Source organism: Cibotium barometz, chromosome 62 (genome assembly GCF_041138505.1).
Source record: "Cibotium barometz isolate CiBa-2024 chromosome 62, ASM4113850v1, whole genome shotgun sequence".
Lineage (NCBI taxonomy): Eukaryota > Viridiplantae > Streptophyta > Polypodiopsida > Cyatheales > Cibotiaceae > Cibotium > Cibotium barometz.
The window spans coordinates 27538331-27561233 of NC_141107.1; the positions used below are offsets into that span (position 1 = coordinate 27538331).

General features: G+C 48.0%; 1 protein-coding gene across 1 annotated transcript in view; it reads right to left on the minus strand.

Annotated features, from left to right (window-relative positions):
• Nucleotides 1-22903, minus strand: part of LOC147604314 (T-complex protein 1 subunit zeta 1-like) — a 91858-nt gene that overhangs the window by 27946 nt on the left and 41009 nt on the right. The window contains exons 4-6 of the mRNA XM_086795684.1: nucleotides 3870-4021; nucleotides 3457-3504; nucleotides 3107-3199 (exon numbers count right to left, since the gene is read on the minus strand). Of these exons, the coding sequence (XP_086651810.1) occupies nucleotides 3107-3199; nucleotides 3457-3504; nucleotides 3870-4021 (293 nt within the window). The remainder of the gene's footprint in view (nucleotides 1-3106; nucleotides 3200-3456; nucleotides 3505-3869; nucleotides 4022-22903) is intronic.

Consider the following 22903-nt stretch of genomic DNA (forward strand, 5'->3'; position numbering starts at 1 on the left):
TATAATCGGTCCGTGAGACTTGGAACAATAGACAAGACACTTCAAAACCCAACAAAGCTTGGAAACAGAGCGGAAGAACCACAAATAAAATAAAGATACCGCACTGAGCCAGAACAGCCAGCCCCCCATAGGAACAACTTTATTCAAACAAAAGCCTTTACAAGAAACCAAGGTGCAGGTGCGAAAAGCACCGGGTTTTCCACCAAGAGCCAACACGGCTTTTCTCCCAAATCACTATCCAGAACCACAATACGAGCAGCACCAAAAGCTGTCCAAAGGCTGTCCCAAAAATCAACCTTCATTCACTGCCCGTTGTACAGCCAAATCTGTGAGAGAGAATAGCACTGGCTGAAACCACACGTGTGGATACTGTACAGATGCTGAAAGCTAGTACTGCTATATGGAGGTGGTTGGGAGAAGCTGTACACGGCTGGCGACCAGCAGCCGAACAGAGGAGAAAGAAGGTGTCGGCCTGTGTACAACAAGCTGAGGCAAAGCAAGGAAAATGACCAACTGTTGTGGACTGTACGACCAGCGCACAAAAGAAAACAGCGAATAGGACAGCTGCCTGCTGGCGGCTTGCTGTGTACAGCCAGCGCAAGGAAACCACCTGCAGTCAGCTGTACAGACAGAACCACCAGCTTCGCCTGCTGTATGGCCAATGCTGAAGGGGGGAGAGAAAAAGCTGTTGCCGACCAGAGGATATGGGCACTTGCTGGTAATCCAAAGAGAAGCCCCTCCTAGCTTTTTATAAAGTCAACCAGCCCCTATATTTGTTGTGGTTTTCCCCTTTTTGCCAGAAGTGGCTAAGTATGCCCAAAATCTCAAGTTTTGTACTTTTCCCCACTTGTAGCCCAAGTTTTCTCTAGGCGCCTCCTTTTGTCCACCTATTCATGCCCAAAATAATAATATGTCCAGCCCATCATTAATGATGTGTGAACACACTAACTTATAAGCATTATATAAGTCACATTAATGAATAAAATCCCATGTTGCTCATACTCTATAGCCAGCACTCATCAAGACTGACGAAGGGACCAAATAGTGACACATTGATCTCTTCCCTCTTAAGGGTCCAAACGGCCCCCATGTGGCATTTGTGTCTTTAGTAGAATTGCCCGTTGGACAGCTACAGTGGGACCCAAGAGACTAGCCTTAAGAGGGGAGGGGTCCCACAATCCCATCGAGCACCCAGCTTCTCCATTTTTGAGCGCTCTACTCGACCAGGCTTATGTATTACCCCCTCCTCCTTGCAACTAGGATTTGGAATAGCTTCAAGCCGAGGAAGATCACACTCTTCCTTTGATTGGTGGCCCACAAGAGCCTCTTGGACACAGCTTGCAATTTTTGGCCACTCAGCCTCATGTGGCCGAAGTGGCGCTCCTGTGGAGACCCCAAGAGACTAGCCCTAGAGGAATCCCACAATCCCGTCGACCATCCAGTTTCTCCTTTTTTGAGCACTCTACTTGACTAGGCTGATGTGTTACCTCCTCCTCCTTGCAACGTATCCAAGAGGCTTTGGAATAGCTTCGTGCTGAGGAAGATCACACTCTTCCTATGATTGGTGGCCACAAGAGCCTCACGGTGGACACAGCTTGCAATTGTTGACCACTCAGCCCCATGCAGCCAATGTGCTCCTCTCGAGACCCCACGACATGCCTTTGAGATTGCTTGAAGGCATAGTAAGTTTGGGTGCTTCTTGTACCTCTTCACTTTCACTCCTGGCACCTTCAAGACTATCACTTGGGGGGCCACACTGATGCCATCGCATGATCTACGAAGGCAAGTCTAACACTCTTCCACAAGGAGATGTGCAAAGGCCTTGCACTTTTTTGATCACTTGATTTTGGATCACCATGTTACATCTAGGAAAAGTCCATACTTGGCACCCAAGCCAAAGGTCAGGTGTAGTAAGTGCCCTGTAGGAGATAATCCAACTCACATAGGAGGCGGCTTATAAGTGGAGGCACAGTTATTAAAAATTATAGGACTATTAGCTAATTATAGCATTGGGGCCACTTATAGAGCCCTGTGGCCTATATAAAGCATTGCCCAAGCACAAGCCTAGTTCCTACGTGGTTCCACTTCTTGTGATTTCTTGGGTAAGGTCACATGAGACCGTATACTGGTATTAGAGTTGTTCTAGAACTCGGATATGGGAGGTTATAGGTACCGTGTCATGGCAAGAAAAAGAAAGGAAAAAGCACCACCGCCATGAAGCCTCTGATTTCCACCTTTCCTCAAGTGTAGCACGTTCAGATATGTGGGACCGGTGGACGATGCCTGGTACTCTGGGTATGCCAAGTCGGAGTGCTAGCGACAAGGGCGGGCAGCCACAGAAGGCGGCGGGGCCCACCTAAAGCTAAGCCCTTAAGGCCATGCAGTCTGGCTAGTTGGGCCATGTGGGCAGTGGGCTGGCCAGCAAGCACAGCACGCAGCCATGAGCATGTAAAATGCTAGGCGCACGAGACGAGAGAAGTAAATTGCCTTAAAAAGGAGAATGCCATTACAAGCACAAAAAGTGAACTTTTCCTCAAGAAGAATCACATTTCTAGGTTACAACTACCAGACTTCTATCAATGGCTCTGGCTGTTAGTCACCGTTGCTCATGCCAATGCGAAATTCATTCTCTTTATGAAGAGATCAACCTTGAGATCATAAAAATTTGCAGAAAAAATCATAATGGCAATCTTCTCAAGCAAGCATACCTTACTCACCATGACAACTCTGACGTTCTCAAAGTCTGTCCATTGAGTTCATGATTAGTCAAGTAAATAAGTGGTCTAAAAGGCCCATTCTAACCTGAGATTTTTAGAAGGTCAAACGAGGGTACCTACAATTGGTCACCCTCACAAGAAACTAGGCTCATATCAAACTCTGAAAACATTTACATTCTAAACAACCTTGAAAGTCATCGAGACTCTCTAATCCAACTAACTTCAACTGGAAAAGAAGGCAACTTTTGATGAGCAGAAGCTCGATCTAAATGCCATAAACATAGAAATTTCAAAGCCAGAGGACAACAATTGTATAATTCCATACGAAAGGTTTCCATATGCTTTTTAAACTTTTCCAATAAACACTGAAAAAAATTTGTGTGTAATACCAGCCTGGTGTCGATATCGAACCTATGCTTCATGTGCATTATCTCTACCATGAACAAGTCTATAGCCTCAGCTGGCTTACGAATGCAGAGAACCTGTCATAATATTCAGTTACATGTCAAAAACAAGCTATCAATTTCTCCCTCCCTTCCGCACATTAGCATCATATATAGAAATAGGCCCTAAAACAAAAATTAAAAACCAATAACGTTGCACATCAAATAAACTTGCTAATTGATCACATTGTTCAATACATACATAGAATAAACAACACATTAAACATCATAATAAAAATAACTCAAAGAAAGAACCATCGTAATCAGAATCAGGGGTCCTTTGAAGAGAAATTTACCGCATTCACAATTATATCTGTTAATTGATCGGCAAGAGCTTCATATACCTAACCAAAAACAAAATATACAAAAAGCAAACAACAAAATTTTGTGTTAAACAAGTGTCACCTTTGTCATCCCTGAAAACACATTCATAAAGGAGAGCATAAGAGCATGACATTCCAGCTAAAGCACAAGCAACCAAATTAGATGGAAGAACCACTAAGTGAATAACACCTCCATATAGATCAAAGGGAAATGTTAGGGTTTAATTTTTTTTCAGGGCAGAAAAACACAAAGCAAGCAACCAATTAGATCTTATGCATAGCTAGGACAACGTGAAATTCTAAAAAAGTCAAAGAGCAATTGACACACTTTAATAGGATTGCAATGGCATCCAAGACCCTTGATGTAGTGGCACATTTTAACCTACCTTTGTCCTTAAAGTTGTTCTAGCAACCATTTTCAAGATCTCCTTATCAGGCGAGTCACCCATTACTACTGGAGTCTTGAACTTTTCCAAAAACTCTAGAGTCGCCTTCTTTGCAATTTCAAATCCATCCACTAAAACACGTGGATGCATCCCTGCATAAATAAAAGGAATAATCAAAAATCATGCTAAAGAAGCTCTCTCTCTCTCTCTCTCTCTCTCTCTCTCTCTCTCTCTCTCTATTATTCCTATATGACGTTAAAAGCTTCTCTCTCATCGGCTGTGTGGGTAAATAAACCAAAATGGGCTAACCCTTCTGCCGCCCAAATGTGGCAGAAGTGGTTAGCTCATGGAGGTGATATTCAACACGTCCTGGGTTCAAAACTCACTTCTTGTCGGATAGATCGTTTCGGTCTCTTGGCATTGTTCCTACGACGTTAAAACCTTCTCTCTCTCTCTCTCTCTCTCTCTCTCTCTCTCTCTCTCTCTCTCGTGTGTGCACACGGAAGCATGTAAATGCCCTGTAAATGCAAAGAGCTACACGTACGCAGGGTATGTGGCATGCAGGCAAGCATTCAAAAGCACATCATGGTTTGGTCCTCTCAACAATTCATGGAGTACAAAAACTAGAGAAATCTTGTATGAGATGTTTTAACAGCAAACAAGTAAGAAACATAGGCAAGCAAACAGATAGGTTGATAGATAGAATCATAGATAAGATGGATGGATGGACGGATGGATGTATTGTTGTCTTAAGGTAAGCATGAAATATTGCGCATGTGATTATTCATCAATACCTTTTAAACAACTATATGAGGAGTTGTATGTTTTGGGATGTCAATGGACACACATGCTTGACTTACAAAGTGGTTGTTGAGAATGATGGTGGCACATCAGAGGCAAAGCAAGAAGCAAGGCAACATGCTCAAGGGGAGATCAATGCACAAGTAAATGTGAAAAGGCATCAAGTGACACCTATGCCACAAGGGTCTAGTAGTGGCGAAGATCAAATGTCGCTTTTCTATCAACATTTGCTTAAGAGAATACAACATGATGAGCAAAACAACTTGCTAAGGTTTGAAAAGATTATGGAAGGCTTGAATCAAAGACCCCAAGCTGGTACTCGTGAGGATCTATTCTTTGATCGCTTGGATCAACGATTCGAAGCTACAGATCAGCACTTTCAAGGAACTGAAAATACATGGCACGATGGCATTAAAGGTATGAGGGAAGACTTAAGCGTTCTAAGGCAAGATATGAACAAAGATAAGGAAGTTCACAATGGACCAATGGTGTCTCAAGCTTTGGGACCACAACCTATTGGTCATTCCATCGCTACTCCAAATTTCAATCTCAAGCTAGTGTTTCCCAAGCTATTATAACTATTGAGGATGCAAGTAAGCGCAAGGAAGTAAGAATGGTTTTGATTAATGAAGTCGTGCACCTACTTTACCGACACCGATGAGCATTGAAGACTTCGTGGCATACATAGTTACCACTCAACCGATAAGCTTTTGGTTTGACGACGTAGTGTCATTGGTACAATTTGATAGAGAAGAAGTAACTTTTTCATATCTCAGAATAGATGGAGTTGAAAAGCATATTTCTTTGCTTTTCCATGTGTTGGACGAGAGTAAGTTGAAATGGTGACTTCTTATTTTTATGTTAAAGCTAAGAAGTGGTGGTTGCAAACAAGATAAGATTTTGAATGGTGTTGGAAACGTTTAGCTTATGATGTTGTGCAAAACTTTGTGGATGCTTGGAAGCAAATGAGCTTTAGAAAGAGTTGTATGACATTTCTACATGATGATTCCTTGCCTAATTATACAAAGGATTATTGGTATCTCTCCTTCTTTGAGCTATATCTCACGGAGAATGAAAGCATTAAAGGGTTTGTACAAAGATTAAGCGAAGGATTCAAGTAACCGGTTCGTTGCATTATGGAGAAGAATAATTTCATTGCTCTTGGCGAAATCTTGATATTGTGTGGACTTTTCCATATACACACTTCATCACTTTATGGGCATCCCATATGCAGCTCACTTCAAACTATAGCTCCTTTGAAATATTGTCATTATTATGAGACCGAAGGACAAGGGATGAAAAGGATGTGAAGGGCCAAGAGTTAGGACTAGGGTTGGGCATGCCCATGGACACTTTTAAGTGTAGTGTGAAAGGTTAGCCTAGTATATAAGTCAATATGGACCTTAATCTCTTGTTATCCTTGATAATCACTTTCCTAATGGGAAAAGAGTTGAATCGATCGGCTCGCTGAAGCTCCCGCCGTCACCCCCCTGCTCGCGCTGCTCGCCCCTCGCCTCCCCTTACTCGTGCCCTGTCCCCCGCCTACCAGCGCACTTGCGCCCCCCCTCTTCTCGCCATCGCGCCCCCGCTTTCTCTCCCTCTTTCGCGTTGAAGCGCCCCCCTCCCCCCCCCCCCTTCAGTTCGCCTTCGCTCCCCCCCACTTCATTTCGCTTGCGCTCCCCCCCCCCCTTCATTTCGCCTACGTCCCCCCCCCCCTTCAGTTCGCCTTCGCTCCCCCCCCCCCACTTCATTGCGCCTACGCTCCCCCCCCTTCAGTTCGCCTTCACGCCCCCTCCCCTCGTCAGCGCCCCGTCCCCCCCCCTCCGCCAGCCCTCTCTCCCCCCCGCCGCCTCTCCTTTCGCGTTGCTCCCGCCCCCCCTGTTTCTTCGTCGCCTTATCCCCCCCGCTCTTTTCTTTTCTTTTTTTTTCTTTCTTTCTTTCTTTCTTTTTTTTCTTTTTTTTTTAAAAAAAAAATCCTCCCGCCTTCCCTCTCCGCCCTTCGTGTGCAGCTCGGTTCTTGCAGGTATCGCATTCGCTCCGCCTTCGCCGCAGCTTCAGACTCTGATGGAGGCTCCTCCCGCCCCACCTCAGAGGGACTCTTCTGCAGCCCCCTCGACCGCCCCTGAGGATACCCCCATCAGGCTCTCTCTTTCGCCAGAAGAGGAAGCGAGCCTCGCCGCAAAGATGGAACGCCTCCAGGCACATTCCACCATCTGCCGTATAGTCGACACTCGCCCCAGCAGAGGGGAGATCCGGGATCTTCTTCAGGCCCGCCTTCTTGCAGATGTGGACAAGATCCTGGATGTACAGCTATTGGGCCGTGGACATTACCAGATCGAGTTCGAGGCCGCCCAGAGTGTTGCCAAGGTCCTTGCCATGAGTCCCCTTGACATCAGGGGTGCTCGGGCTTTCTTCAGACCTTGGCAGCATGGATTTGACCCAGTAGCGGCGGAACAGGGAGGGCACCTTTTTCATGTTACAGTCTGCTTCCCTGGACTCCGCCGTGAGTATCTTCCGCTCCTCCCCAAGCTCGGAGCATTGGTGGGCTCGGTACTAGAGACTGGCCCCTCAGCTGCTTCAGTGGTGGCCAGAGCAGCTGGGCTACCTTCGATCAGAGTGTTGGTGTCTGACATCTCCTCCCTTCCTAAGGTCATTCAGCTACCTAGGATAGGGGGGGGATGGATAGATCAGAGAGTGGAGTTCTCGGGGCTCCTGAATCAGTGCTTCATTTGCAGACAGGTCGGCCATCTGGCCAAGGCCTGCCCTCGCAGGAGACCCCGACCCTCAACACAGCAGGCTACTGATGGCCCGCCCACAGATTCGGCTCGGCAGGCTGCCTCCGGGACACCTGCTCAGGCCACAGAGGCCTCGGAGTGGCAGCCTGGACAGGGGCGCCACCGAGGGAGACAGCCACAGCAGCACGTCCAGAGACCGCTGCAGCAGCAGCCACAGTCTCAACCTCACTGGGTTCCCGTGAGGAACAGCTTTTCTCCCCTCCAGGAGGAGACCCCCGCGGCGACGACTGAGGACCAGGAGATGCCAGCACCCCCTCCTTCACCCCCCCCACCCCCGTCCCCCCCCACCGCCTCGCTTCCACCATCGCCTCCTCCCGCCTCCGCTCCGGTTTCGGCAGCGGCTCCCTCTCCACCCCCCTCGCCTCCCCCTCCTCCCCCTCCGCCCGCCTCACCTTCCCGAGAGGCCCTCGCAGTTCCCTGGCGTTCACCTGCAATCCGGAGAGCGCTGAGCACTGACCTCGCTCGAGCATCACAGAGGAGACCTATGCCGATTAGGGCTTCACGGATTTCATCTATCCGCAGTCGGCTGAGTCGCCTTGGCATTAGACAGCGCTCGGAGGCTTTTGATTATACCTTCACACGGCTTTTTGGAGCAGAGGGCCCCCATGAGCCAGCACCCATCCAAGTTCATGTAGTGATACCTCCGGCCCGCGGGGAGGAGGCACTAGACTCAGTGGTGGCCTTCTCGTTCCCTCTATGTGGCCCTTGCGACCGGGAGTGGACTCTAGAGCTCGCTCTCAGCACTTTGAAGACTCACGCAGTTGAGTTTTCTCATCACATGAGCGATCTGGAGGTGACAGATGTGATAGGCCGACTTTGGGAGTTGGCTCATTTTTTCTTGGATCCTGGGAGTGTGGATACCTCAGGGATTCGGCATTTGGTCGTTCGCATAGTGGCAGACTTAGCACGCGACCCTGGATATGTGTGTATACACGAGGTTGCTTTGTCAGAGCGGGAGGCAGTCGCCATGGGCCACAGCCACTGGCGCCTGATCCGCAATTCTTGCAACACACCAGGTCGGCAGATTCGCAGCCGCTCGGATGGGGACTACTCTCCATCCAAGCCGCTTGCGAAGGCCTGCCGTACGGCTGAGACAGCATCCACCTCAGCAAGGCATCCATGAGGATCATCTCATGGAATGTACAGGGCCTTGGCGGAGCACATTTTATACGCTATCGTGGTCGCTTGAGGCAGGCGCTTCAGAGATGCCTGGTTGGTGGCAGCATTGATATTTTGATGATGCAGGAGCACCACTTGGGTGAGAGCAGGATCCGGAGATATGGTTCGGTGATGCCTGGTAGATGGGACACTTTTTGGTCTGCAAGGTTTGGTCCTTTGGGTGGACAGGGAGGAGTATGCATGGTCATTGCAGATGTATGGCGGCAGGCCATTGTGGATCGAGGGATCATTGTGCCTGGTAGAGCACAGTATGTCATTCTGAGGATGCATGATGAGCTATTGGGCGTGCTCAACGTCTATGCGCCCAATCATGCTAGTGCCAGAGCAGAGTTCTGGACCCAGGTTACGAATGCATTGCCAGAGGCCACACATTGGTGTGTCGGGGGAGACTTCAACATGCTTGAGGACCCGGCAGATAGGGTGGGAGGCAGTCATGTTACAGTGCACGGCACGGAGCTTGCAGCTTGGGACCGGTTGTGCATGTCACTGAGGATCACTGATGCATGGCAGCATGGGGCTTTCTCCCGGTCTCAGGACAGTCTTAGTTTCTCCCGGTCGGATCGCCGGCAGGGAGGGACTAATCTATCACGGATTGATCGCTTTTATGTGGGCGACTGGTTAGGGGAGCGAGGGGGCTCCGTCGGCATTCTCGCTGGCACCTCATTTTCAGATCATGCACCAGTTATCTTGACATTGGAGGAGAGGACACGGGAGCCCAGCTTGCAGTTGAGGATCCCAGAGAGGGTACTTACAGATCCCAGTCTCGCTGAGGACATTGAGAGGATCTGGCATGATAGTCAGTGCTCTGACCAGGATGCAGCGGGCCAGTGTGCCCAGGGACTCATCGATCTTAGCTCTTTTTTGCATACTGCAGCTTTGACACGGTTGGGAGAGATTCGCGAGCGGGAGCATCGGCTGAGACGCAGCCTTGCTTCGCTACAGCGCCTTCAAGAGCAGCAGCCCGCATGTGAGTGGGTGGCGTCCCAGCTGAGCCAGGCACGCCAGGAGGTTCGAGAGATAGAGGAGCAGAGACATGAGTTTTACTATCGTCGTCAGGCCTCTCAGTGGACGCAGCTTGGCGATAGAGTGACTGGAGAGTTTTTTGAGATCACTGGCCCCGTCATGCGCAAGCAGGAGTCCGCCAGCTTAGTAGACCGGATGGATCGGTAGCTACTGAGCTCGGGGAGATCAGAGCCATTGCCACTGCATTCTATAGAGACCTGCTTTCAGCGGAACCTGCCACTGAGGATCGAGATGTTTGCAGACAGACTGTGTGGGCCCATGTGCAGAGGAGGGTCACAGACCGTATGCGTACAGTTCTAGGTGCGCCTCTGTCAGAGATTGAGCTTGCCGAGGCCTTGAGGGTCCTGCCGCGACATAGTTGCCCAGGGGAGGACGGACTGACGCCGGCCTTTTTTATGCGCTATTGGGACCTTTTGGGGCCAGGCCTCCGCAGGGGCTTTCAGCATGTTTTGGACACTCGGGTGATGCCGCAGAGCTTTTCAGAGGGCTTGATCTATCTTATCCCCAAGGGGGAGGGAGTATCAGATGATATTAGACATTGGAGGCCTATTACGATCCTCAATACGGTCTACAAGGTCTTAGCAAAGGCCTTGAGTTTGAGGATCCAGCCGTTCCTGGGGGAGTTGATTCACGCTAGTCAGACAGGATTTGTCAAGGAGCGCAGTATCCTTGACAACATCTTTACTTTCTGGGAGGCGACGGCCCGAGCTAGATTTCTTGGCGAGGACTTGGTCGTGATGCTTCTCGATTTTGAGAAGGCATACGATAGAGTTGATTGGGGTTTCATAGAGGGCACTATGCTTCGCCTAGGCTTTGAGCCAGGATGGATCAGAGGGGTGGCGGCTCTGTATTCCACAGCTCGCAGCCAGGTGTTGACTGCAGGAGGACGGGGGCCGAGTTTTGAGCTGACCAGATCAGTCCGTCAGGGGTGTCCCCTCGCCCCTTTTCTTTTTCTCTTCTTTGCGGAGGCTATGAGCATGTATTTGACAACAGAGGAGGTCGGTTTGAGAGGACTTCAGCTCCCAGTCCGGGGGGAGGACCTGCTTGATGCTGAGTTTGCAGACGACATGGGCTTATTTTTGCATGGCCAAGAGGCCAATCTTCTTCGGGCAGAGCAATCGCTCCAGGTTTTTAGTGCAGCTTCGAGAGCATTGATCAATTGGCGCAAGACAGTGGCCTTTTGGATCAGTAGTGCTCCCACTCCGGCATGGAGCCCGGACCCCGGTTTTAGATGGATTCCTCCAGGCACAACAGTGCGGTATTTGGGATGCCAGATTGGCCTAGATTTGTCACCTGAGCAGCAGATTGCCCCGCTTCTTCTGAGCATTCGGAAGAAGCTTTTGTATTGGAGTCCAGCTCGACTATCCTTGGCTGGGAGGGTGGTGGTGGCAAATCAGGTGCTGTTAGCGACCATGTGGTACATTACGTCTTGCTGGATCTTCTCGAGCTCTTGCATCAGCCAGGTACGGAGGCTGATCAGGAACTTTCTGTGGTCTGGGCGGGACGGTCAGCCAGCTCGGGCAAAGGTTGCATGGGCAGTTATTACACTTCCGCTGGCTCAGGGAGGTTTGGGCATTATAGATCCAGTCGATCAGAGTAGAGCTTTATTGGGGAAGCTTATCGTTCGGGGGTTGCTTCCAGGCGCTGAGCCTTGGAAAGAGCTCCTCTTGCAGCGGCTGCAGGCTCGGGCGCCCCCAGCAGGGAGCACTTGGGCACCAGAGATTCGCTGGATCTTTATAGAGATGAGGAGGACAGGCCTCAGTAGAGGATGGGAGGACAGATTTGCTTTGAGTATCCTGAGAGCTTGGGAGCTGCTGAGACCGGGGCTCTCTCAGCGACCTCCTTCTTGTGTTGAGGAGCGGGCCAGACAACCGCTCATCTGGAGCCCTACGGTTCGCACAGAGAAGGGTCATATGCTGGGTTCTCGGCCTCGGCTAGCCTGGGGGCCTTTAGCGGCAGGCCCAGCTCGTAGTTTTGGAGACTGGCAGGCCTTCTGCAGTCTACCAGAGGAGATCCAGGTGGAGAGGCTGAGTCACTTCAGAGGGGGGTTGATTATGAGGGATGATTGACCCCACGGTGGATGGGAGCCTTTACACAGTTGGAGATCCTGATTGCTGTCAGAGCTTGCACTGAGGATGGCAGTTGCCTCTACTATGAGATTCAGGATGAGGGCAGACTCCAGAGAGTGGAGGTGGAGTCGCCTTTGGTTGCAGAGTGCACCTTGCAGAGGATTCGGGTAGTGGCCGCCGCTTCTCGGAAGTGGCATATTGATCCCGACCCTGCTGATGTGCTCCCGGATTGGCGCATATGGGCATATGCAGCGCGCCCCTTGGCCCGGCTACAGTGGGACCCCGGGGAGCACGAGTGGCATGAACCTTATGCATCCCTTGAGGCCACAGAGATCACCTTTTTCCAGTATACTGTTCGGCTGGGGCGACATATTTTGACGGCGAGGAGGACGGTCTCTCCAGCGGCAGCGAGGCATTGGCGACTACAGGGACTCTCACAGGAGTTTCTGGAGGATTTTTGGGCTCGGCTCTCGGCTAGTCGACAGGCCCGCAGGATCTCGACTTTTCAGTGGCTGGTCGCCCACAGGGCCTCAGCAGTTGGTACTTGGCTTGTTTACAGCGGTCTTCCGGCGGCCTGCATCCGATGCGGCCACCCTATGGAGACACAGAGACATTGCCTTTGGGATTGCCCTCAGGCGCAGCAGATTTGGTTGCGGATGCTGCGTATTCTCGCCCCCCTCTCTCCAGAGGGTATGTTTACGTGGGGTGCCGCTGCTTGGTCGACTTTGTCACGGCCTGCTATGGGCTATGAGATGGAGCAGGGCAGTCAAGCCATCAGATTTATTAGGGGCCAGCCTCGCCTGGTTCCGGCACCGGATTTCTCGTCCGCCAGCTGGACACATGAGAGGGATTTACGATGGGAGCTCCTCAGCAATCTCACCATCTGGTTCAGCAATCTCACCATCTGGTTCACCTCGAGAGCCCGGTGCTTTACGGCCTTTGAGGGGAGATTGGAGCCACCAGCAGAGACTGTACGGGGGATTTGGCAAGAGTTGATCCACACCCTGCGAGGACAGTACGACCGCATCCGGGGAGACTCGAATGAGGCGATCTTACGGCGCCAGGCCTTTCACACCACTTGGCGCTGTGGCCCTTTCTACACCTTACACACGGGATCCCCCTATTGGCACTACAGGCCACCTGTTTGGCTCTTCCCCCCCCCTATTGTATGATTTAGCCTCTCAGTTCTTTGTACTGATGCTTGTATTTTGCAGCACCTAGGGAGAGTCTCCCGAGCTGCCATGCTGTATTCACTGCTCTGTCTCTCTTAGGAGTAGGCGAGATCTTTTGTAGCCCTACGAGCGTTTTTTATATAACTAATGAAAGGATCTTTTCTCGGGAAAAAAAATCACTTTCCTAATGAAAATTACCATTTCTTTTCCTAATCATAGACTAATCTCTTTAAGCTCTTGTTAATCTTTGTTAATCCATGTTTCTTAGTCTAATCTAGGCTAGTGAGGCTAGCTACTTTCTTTCACAAATGGCGCAACACAAAGCAAATACACAAAACTAAAAATTGATGGTGCTTCCTATTGGAATAAATATCATCTCCAAAGGGTCTACATACACCTTTTCATGCTTGTATTGGTCATTTTATGAGACCTTGCATTAGCATATTTTAGTAGATGTTATTTGGGATTTTTCTACCATTTTTAGGTTTTTTATAGCATTTTTATGCTACATGATAGTTGTCGTCCTGCTACAACTGGCTGACCAGCTCATAGGAGGGATATATAAGGGTGCACACCCTTCCCCTCAATTTCCATCTCATTCTTGTACATATGTTGGAGGTCATTGGCTGTAGCAACAGTCTCTAAGCACCTACGGGCTTCCCTCGTGCTCATTTTCAACAATAATCAACTGTTCTCAGCCTTCTACAGTTTGTGCTTTTGCCTACAACTTGTGTTTGCTCTTTCTTTCATGGATCAGAGCCAAACGCTGATCTACATGCAAGAAATTGCTAGGTTTTTCTGATTGGAGCAGAGGCTTCATCAGCTTTGCTGCATTTTCTGCATCTGAACTCTTAGACTACTGCATTTTTGCTGTTGGAGGCTAAAGCTCTCTTCTAGGTGCTGAGGACAGGGTTCCTAAGAGATTTGCTTTCTCTATTTCTCTTTTCCCACCCTCCCTCCCTCCCTTTCTTCTCTCTCTCCTCTTGCTGAGCACAGCTTGAGAGGAGGCTATTTGCTGTTTTTTAAACCCTCTTGATACAGAGAAGGTTTCTTCTCAGAGCACATGGCTTTAGGAAATTTCTCTACTGTTGCTCCTTCTCCAGTTGATACTCCAACACCTTCACTACCTGGATTCCATGCTCTCGCTCCCCAAGTGGTTCCTCTTCCCAATCTTTCTTCTCTAAGTTTCTCTCATCCAGGTCTTAGGTCTTGCTCCAACCCCTACCCATATACCATCCTACAATCCTCCCCAAGTTAGTGACTCCATGAAGCTTACAACAACCAACTATCATACTTGGTCTTTCTATACTCAATTATTGCTAGAAGGAGCCGGTGTGTGGATGTCCATCTCCACACCTCACTTGGTGGACCCTGCTTTGAGAAGCATATTGGATGCTCGGGCCCGTCCTATCATCCATTGCATGACTCCATCTATACAGGCACAATTTATCTCTACTCCGAGTAATGCTCATCAAATGTGGATGGAGACCCAAAAGAGGAATGGGAGAGTTTCAACACCGAAGATTGCCAAATAGGAGTCAGATCCAAAGTCAGATCTGGAGAAGCTCACAATGAATGAGTCCGATAACATGGTTGAGAAGATTGGAGAGTTCACCCATATCAAGCTGTACCTTGAGAAGTACAGGAGCACAATCAACAATCCTATCCATAAACTTCTTGGTAAATTGCCTGCTTCTTTTGATTCTTTTAAGGATAATATTTATTTCCGTGATCCCTTTTCCCCTTTTGAGGAAGTCGTGAGTTATCTCCACGACAAGTGCATGCTTCGCGGTGGAAAAGGCAAGTCGGTGCCTGCTTTTGTTGCCTCTGACAAGGGCAAAGGCAAAGGCGGAAAAGGAAACTCCAACAACAACAAAAACAAAGACAAGGGTAAACAAGATTCAAGGAAAGCAATGAAAGTGATTATTGTGGCAAGACAAGTCATACTAAGGCTCGCTGCTTTGCTCATCATCACAATTGCTCTTGAGCAACCAAAGCCAAGTATAAAGCCTAGAATGCTTCATGTCACCTGCCTAGACATTTCCCAGTATGAAAGGGGTCTGGTGGACTCCAAGATGTCTAAATATTTGGAAAGTACAAGCTTTGGGAATGGGAGATTATCCTAGAATACAAAGGATCACACTCCTAAAATTTAGGAGAGTTGCTATTTTTGGCCCAACTCCCATGGAAATTCTGTTCACGTCATTACATCTGGAATTGAGCAGATACCAAGAGTTGGCAAAGTGCCTATGACAGAATGTCTACCAGTTGGGATATTTTTAGTGATAAAGTTTATGGAAGGATCCATCTCTTAGATTGGGACATGTGGCAAGAAAGTGGATCAAAGTGAGACAAGTGGCCTCACACTTGTCAGAAAGTGGATCAAAGTGATTCACTCATGGGAGCCCCAAATCTATAAATTGGAGCCCTCTCTCTTCATTAAAAAAGGCTCTCTTGCTGTGCACACTAGCCTCTACCACCGTTACAGGCTGCCCTAATGATGGCTACTCTCTTTCTCTCTCTTGAGGGCTGCCCATGAAGAATACCGACTGTTGGGGACTGTTTTGGAGGCTTCCATCGCGAAGAAATACTGAAGGCAAGGGTATTTAATCATTTTTTATGATTTCTAGCCACTGTACTTGTTGTACCATCCCTTGTACTTGATGTACCTACTGTACCAACCACTGTACCAACTGTACCGACCACCGTACCAGCTGTACCAGCCACTATACCTATTGTACCAGCCATTGTACTTGGTGTACCGGCTGAATGGAGAGTTATACTTGCTGTACCAACTCTATTGCATGAAGACCCGTGGTTTTTGGGGAAGAATCAGTACCCACACAAAGGTATATGGATTATATTGTTGGCTCGGCATTTCTACAGCCTGTGTTCCGGCTTGGTAGCCTCGTGTTGGGCTCTGTTATGGCATTTGTATATGGATAATTCGGCATCTCCCGTGGGGAGATTAAGGCCCTCAAAGCTTGTACATGATATTATTCTCCTTGGGTAATAAAATACTCCAAAGGGGGGGGGGGGGGTCGGCCCATTCTGACCTCTATGTGGTCACATGTGCAAGCTCCATTTTCAGCATTTGTGGATGTTTTATCCAGCTTCTATGTTTTATGCAGAGTGATGGTGGATATGTGTTAAGGTTGTGGCCATGTTTAAATGTTTTAATATATATCGATGGTATCAACAAGTGTGCCAAAGGCCCTAGTCCCCCGAGCGTCACGAGTTTCATTGGTATCAGAGCATAGGCTTTTCCTTGGAAACGGAGGCTTCCTTCTATCAATAAGGAAGAGAAAAGATCTCAAGTGGGGACCACACTTACCATCATTGCTCTTAAGCATGGCCAGCCACTTCATAGCTTATGAAGCAAGAGCATGAGCAGTAGACAACTTGTTGATCTAAGGATTTATGAATTCACAAAATTTATCTTGGAAGTATGGAGTTGGCTTTATGTGCATACATTTAGCACTCTTTTCATTTGGATATTGTGGATTATATTATCAAGCTTACAAGTAAGCTATATGGAGATATATCTCGGGGATATCTTAAGGATATGGTGAGGAAATATTTCTTTTGTCTTCATGACCAACCTGGCAAAGAAAAGCTAAGTATGCTTTGAGTTTGCAAAGTTGGTGCTTTTGCTATTCACTATGAAGTGTTTTTGATGTTCACTAACCCTTGTATAGCTATGCAAGAAGAAAGGTATTGTTGTTTGCCTTGAGATGGTTTCAGGGAAACATTGTTTATGGCTCCCTTTAATTGGATGAATTCTTTTCATGGCTCCCTTTATTGGGATGGATTATATCTATGGAGATTTCTTTCTTGGATGAGATTTATATAGATATTGGGCTTTACAAGTAATTTCTATGGACGAATCTGTCCTAGTTTATAGAGAATAAATATTTGGATATCTCCTGGATATGATGCTTTTATGGATAAAAGTCCACCTCTACTCCAAGGTGTGTTGTCGGCACGGAGCATGAGTTATGGTATACAGATCTATGGAGCATGTGATAAGAGTTATAGTATACAGATCTATGGATTCCTGGACTTCTTTTCTAGGGATTTGGATCCATCCTCAGGTTTATTGATTATGTTTATGACTCCCTTTTACTAGGATGGATTATTCTTTTTGGCTCCCTTTATTTGGCATGCATTGGACTTACGGAACTCATGGTTCACATACCCTGTGTAATGTTCTCCAGATTGTTTCTACCATGTGTGGGTGGAACAAATAGAGAGCAGATGGAAGTGAACATGGGCACTTCAGAGGGTAGTGTCGAGCACAACATACCGTGTAGTGTTCTCTTGTCCTACATGCTCTCTTGAAGATTGTTTCTACCATATCTAGGTGGAACAATAGAGAGCAAATGGAAGGGAACATGGGCACTTGAGAGGGTAGTGTGAGTTGGTGGCCGAAATGCCTACAAACTATTGGTGGCTGAAATGCCTATAAACTATGTGTAGCAGAAATGCTTATGGAACACCAGGCTATCTATGCCTACGAATGATTGGTGTCTATGTGGTGTCACATGTGCAAGCTCCATTTTCAGCATTTGTGGATGTTTTGTCCAGCTTTTATGTTTTATGCAAAGTGATGATGGATATGTGTTAAGGCTGTGGCTATGTTTAAATGTTTTAATATGCATCGATGGTATCAACAAGTGTGCCAAAGGCCCTAGTCCCCCGAGCGCCACGAGTTTCACTTCCAAAGCATCTGACAAGGATAATACCAAAGACAAGGGCAAGGACAAAGTTTCAGAGGTGGGATCTACCGAAATTACATACATGGCAATCACAAATTCATCCACTTCTTCACAAGATTCACTCCTCGTGATCACAGAGATGACCTCTCCAGAAGAGGTCAGTGACACGCCTAAAGCGATGGAATGGGTTGGTGATAGTGGTGCTTCTGCCCACATGACCAATCAAGCCCATATCTTGGAGGACTACCAGACTCTCTCTTCTGTTCGCATCGACGACAACTCCTCACTTTCTTTCACCGATGTTAGTAATGTTTCTTTCTTGCAAGAGCTCAAGCTCTCTTCCCCCCTGCATCTTTTCATGGTATCAGAGCCTGGTTCGTGCTATTTCTTTGCCACCTTACATGATGTTTTATTATATGTACCACGGATTTCCAAAAATCTGTTTCCAGTGTACAAAGCTTCTTAGAAGAGACTTAGTGTGTACTTTGATGATGAGGTCATTGAAGCGATCGACAAGAAGTCTCTCTCGGTTGTTGCCAATGGAGTCCATGAGGGGGTCTCTACAAGATCACCAACATTTCTTCTCAAATCCCTCACATTGACTCACATATTCATCAGCTTTTCTCCCCCTTGATGGCTTTGGTTTCTGAGGCAGATACTTCTCTATGGCATTCTCGCTTCGGTCATGTACCCATTGCTGCCTTACAAAACTTTCATTCTCAACAAGTTGTTAACGGACTACCTCAGCTCAGGTCTCTTTCACACATTTGCTTATCCTGCATGATGGGCAAGCATCATCGAAATGCATTTCCAAAGGAGGCCACTCATCGAGCAACCCAAAGATTGGAGCTTATACATGCAGATCTAGTTGGACCCATGGAGGTTGAGCCTCTTGGAGGGGCTCGATATTTTCTTCTTCTTATGGATGATTTCACTCGCAAAGTCTAGGTATGATGGGACCCATGGAGGTTGAGTCTCTTGGAGGGGCTCGATATTTTCTTCTTCTTGTGGATGATTTCACTCAGCTCAGGTCTCTTTCACACATTTGCTCATCTTGCATGATGGGCAAGCATCATCGAAATGCATTTCCAGAGGAGGCCACTCATCAAGCAAGCCGAAGATTGGAGCTTATACATGCAGATCTTGTTGGACCCATGGAGGTTGAGTCTCTTGGAGGAGCTCGATATTTTCTTCTTCTTGTGGATGATTTCACTCGCAAAGTCTGGGTATGTTTTTTGGCTCGCAAGTCAGATGCTTTTGCCAATTTCAAGACTTGGATCGTGATGGTGGAAAATCAACCTAGGAGAACAGTTTGATTTCTCTGGATTGATAATGATAACGAGTTTGTACCATTTGATGACTTCCTTGCGTCGAAGGGCATTCACCGATAGACCACAGTCTCTTCCACTCCTCAACAGCATGGAGTTGTGGAACGAAAGAACTGCACCGTAAAAGAGATGGCTCATTCTTTGTTGCATCATGCAGATCTCCCTCCTAGGGTGAAGCTGTGGCTACCTCAATTTCTCATTAACCGCTCTCTCACAAAAGTGGTTGAGGGGATGACTCCGGAGGAGACTTTCCCAAGACACAAGCCTTCTGTTTCTCATCTACATGTTTTCGGTTGTGTTGCTTATGTGCATTTCCCATATCAAAAGAGGACCACACTCGCACCGAAGTCAAAGAGAATGATCTTCACAAGCTACAGTTTGAGATCTAAAGGGTACCGCTTTTGAAGACTAATGACATCATCATTTCTTGTGATGCTCGGTTTGATGAGAGCTTGTTTGGCATCGACTCCTCTCCACCTAATGCATCTTCCGACTTTCTAGATAATCCATTCCCGACAGATGTTAGTGATCTTATACCTCTTCCACGTCCAGCTCCTCCTCCTCTCCCTCATCCTACTGTGACTCCAATGCCAGCTGCTACTTTACAGCCGCCCGTTCCTGTTGCACCAACTTCTGCAACTCCCAGTCCCTCTACGAGTCTTGCTTTGACTTCGAGAATCTTCTTGGATTCTCAGAGTGCTATTGCTCTAGCTCAAAATCTTGTGATATGGGGACAATCCAAGCATATTGAGGTGCCATTATCATTTTGTACATGACGTGATCGAGTTGGGACTTCTTCGGCTAACCTACTGTTCTACCAAGGACAATGTGGCTGATCTCTTCACCAAACCACTTCCAAGAGCTACTTTGGACATGTTACTTCAACGTGGGTATTGGACCGCCCCTTTGGCGCTTAAGAGGAGGTGTTGGAATATATATCATCTCCACAGGATCTACATACACCTTTTCATGCTTGTACAAGTCATTTTATGAGACCCTGCATTAGCATATTTTATGCAAATATTATTTGGGATTTTTCTACCATTTTAGGTTTTTTATAGCATTTTTATGCTACATCATAGCTGTTAGCTGCCTACAGCTGGCCAACCAGCTCATAGGAGGGATATATAAGGGTGCACACCCTTCTGATAGAAGTCATCTCCTGTCTATACATATACACCAAGGGCCTCTGTTGCGGGTGTGCCCGCCCTTATTAGGTGTTTTCTCATTTTTCCCCACTCTCCAAATTGTTTCCCCATTTTTCCCTTTCTTCAATGGCTTGGGTGGCTGCCCTGTGTTGGCAGGAGGGCCTTTGAGCTGGCCGACTGTACCTTCAAGTACCCGACCTCATATCTGTTCAGGCCGACTCAGGACAGCTAGCCGACTGGGTGTATTTGCTGGTCGTGGAGGTTCAGGGCCTGTCAGTTGCCTCTGATGCACGCCGACTGCAGTATTGGGGCCATATAAAATGGCCCCATAGCCCCCTTGCCATATTGTATCATTCCAGGATCTTCTTTGTGTATATAGAGCAGAGTTACATACCTCTATCTCTCTCTCTCTCTTGTGCTGTTATTTTCTGCATTGCATTCTCTTGTGTTGCCAGATCTGGTCATCATCTCCGCTACGCATTCTGACATGGTATCAGAGCCTAGGCTCTAGATAGTTCTTGGGATTTGTGTGAGCAAGAGGGGGACTGTTGTGTTGCTGATTAGTGGACTGTACGGGACTGTTTGGGAAGAGGAGAAGCAAGAGGACGGCGGGCTGATTTGCTGGACAGCCACTTGTAGGTGTAAGTTCTTCTTTGTTCCCACCCACCTACCCTTTTGCAGAGTACATCCCCGCAATGGCAAATCTGTTAGAGATGGCCGAGAGGCATGTGAAGATCCCTACACTCCCCACGTTCCCGGTGGACCGTCAGTTGGACGAGAACAACTACGGCATATGGAAGGTTATGATGGAATCTGTTCTAGAGTCTTACGACCTCGCTGATTTCGTCGTTGTTGGGATTCCAACGCCGGAAGTAGAGGAAGGGGAGTTACCGTCGATCCGAAAGGACCGGGAGGCACAGGCACAAATGTGGGATCGTGTCAACGCCAAGGTCCGTTCGTTTATCTTCCTCAAATGCACACCGCAGGTAATCAATCATGTAAAGCATATGACGCTGGCCAGAGGTATATGGCAGCATTTGGCCTCTCTTTACAATAGGGTATCGCCCATGAAGAGGATTTCCTTGGAAGTACAGATGCGGGTTATGAGCCCTGCAAAGTTGTTGACGATGCCGGAGCATATGAACAAGCTACAGGCTCTTCAACAAGAAGTTCTTCAGGCTGGGAAGGAGATATCGTCAAAGGACATGGCCATAACCTTGCTGTCGCATTTGCCCTCTCAGTACTCAGCATTTTATTCGTCTTTGATTACCAGTGGCAAGCTCAGCACCATCACGTGGGCGGAGTTTGTGCCCATGGTCTTGTACCAGGAGGAACGATTCACGAACCCTCCTCAAGGTGGAGGTTGGAAGGCCTTAACACGCCAACGGTCGAAAGGCTGTAACACGGGTAAAGAGAAGGCTTCATCAGAGAAGTCTTTTGAGAAGAAGTTCGTCGCTGACCACGAAAAAATAAAGGCAAAGAGGACCTATAATGATTGTGGCGAGAAAGGCCACTATTGGAGGCAGTGTCCCAAGCGGAAGATCGAGAAGAGTGAAGATTCCTCGGCAGCAATCATGACGACTCCGGCTTTTGTGCACCTGGAGGTGATGGACACCGATGTTTCATTTTCTTCAGGCAGGAAGGAGGTTGGAGGATTCTCCGCAAAAACGGATACTCGGGAGTGGATTCTAGACAGTGGTGCTTCCAAGCACATGACTCCTTCCCATTCAGATTTACAAGATCTTTGCAGGTATTCTGGTCACATTCTGACTGGGGATACATCCACTATCCCAGTTCACAGTGAAGGCACGTTGGAGATAGTTCCTGATGGCAGAGGGGGGAAGCATTCCTCCCAGGTGTTGTATGTTCCGCCACTTCGTTTTCATCTGTTGTTAGTGCATCAAGTTTGCAAGACTGGCGTACGGGTTGAGTTTGATGAGCATTTTGTTGCTCTCCGGGACACAACATGCCAGGTGGTTTGGGAAGGCGGAGTGGAGAATGGAGTTTACAAGCTTTCAGCACTCTCTCTCCCCGGTCCTCAAGTTTGTGATGAGTGGCAGTCTGGTAATGGCCACTTAAGTGTGGATGCGCTGCAGGTGCAAGCTTTCCGGGACCAAATGGTGGATAGCTTGCCAGTTGGCAAGAACTTTCCAGTACTGATGTTGGTGGTTCTTGTGTTCGTCAGTCAGAGAAAACTAAACAGGTAACTTATGCTCCGATGTCTCCTAGCATTCAGGACAAAGAAACTCTAGATGAGGATGTTCTGCCAGGCATGTGGCAGTTGATTACTTGCAGAAGGAGGTACATTCTCCAAGCTTTGTGGTTCCGGATTCAGAGGGGGTGGTTGATAGGTTTCAAAAGGCCTTGCGTGGTCTTCAACAGGTTTCTAGGACTTCGCTTTGCACTGTAACAGGTGTTGATCCTTGTGAGCAATGTGATGCCTCTTTGACTCGGAAGCAGAATGGTTCATTGATTTGGTTGATGCACACTAGATTGGATGTGAGCTTCCTGATGAGGCAGTTGCGCTCATGGTTGCAGATGACTCTTTGGGAGGCAAGATTGTGTATCCTATGGTTTCTGCGGCATGCGAAGGATCATGGACTCTTTTACACAGGAGGGGGGTTGATGGATGGAGTCCGACTCCACGGTTGGAGTGACTCAGTTTGGGGAGGAGATCCGGACACGAGGAGATCTACTTCAGGCCCAAGAGCAGTTTTAGGTAGCAGTAAGAGGCACTCATCTTTTGCCTTGTCATTGACAAAGGCAGAGTACCGGGCCGCTTGTGATGCTGCTTGTGAGGT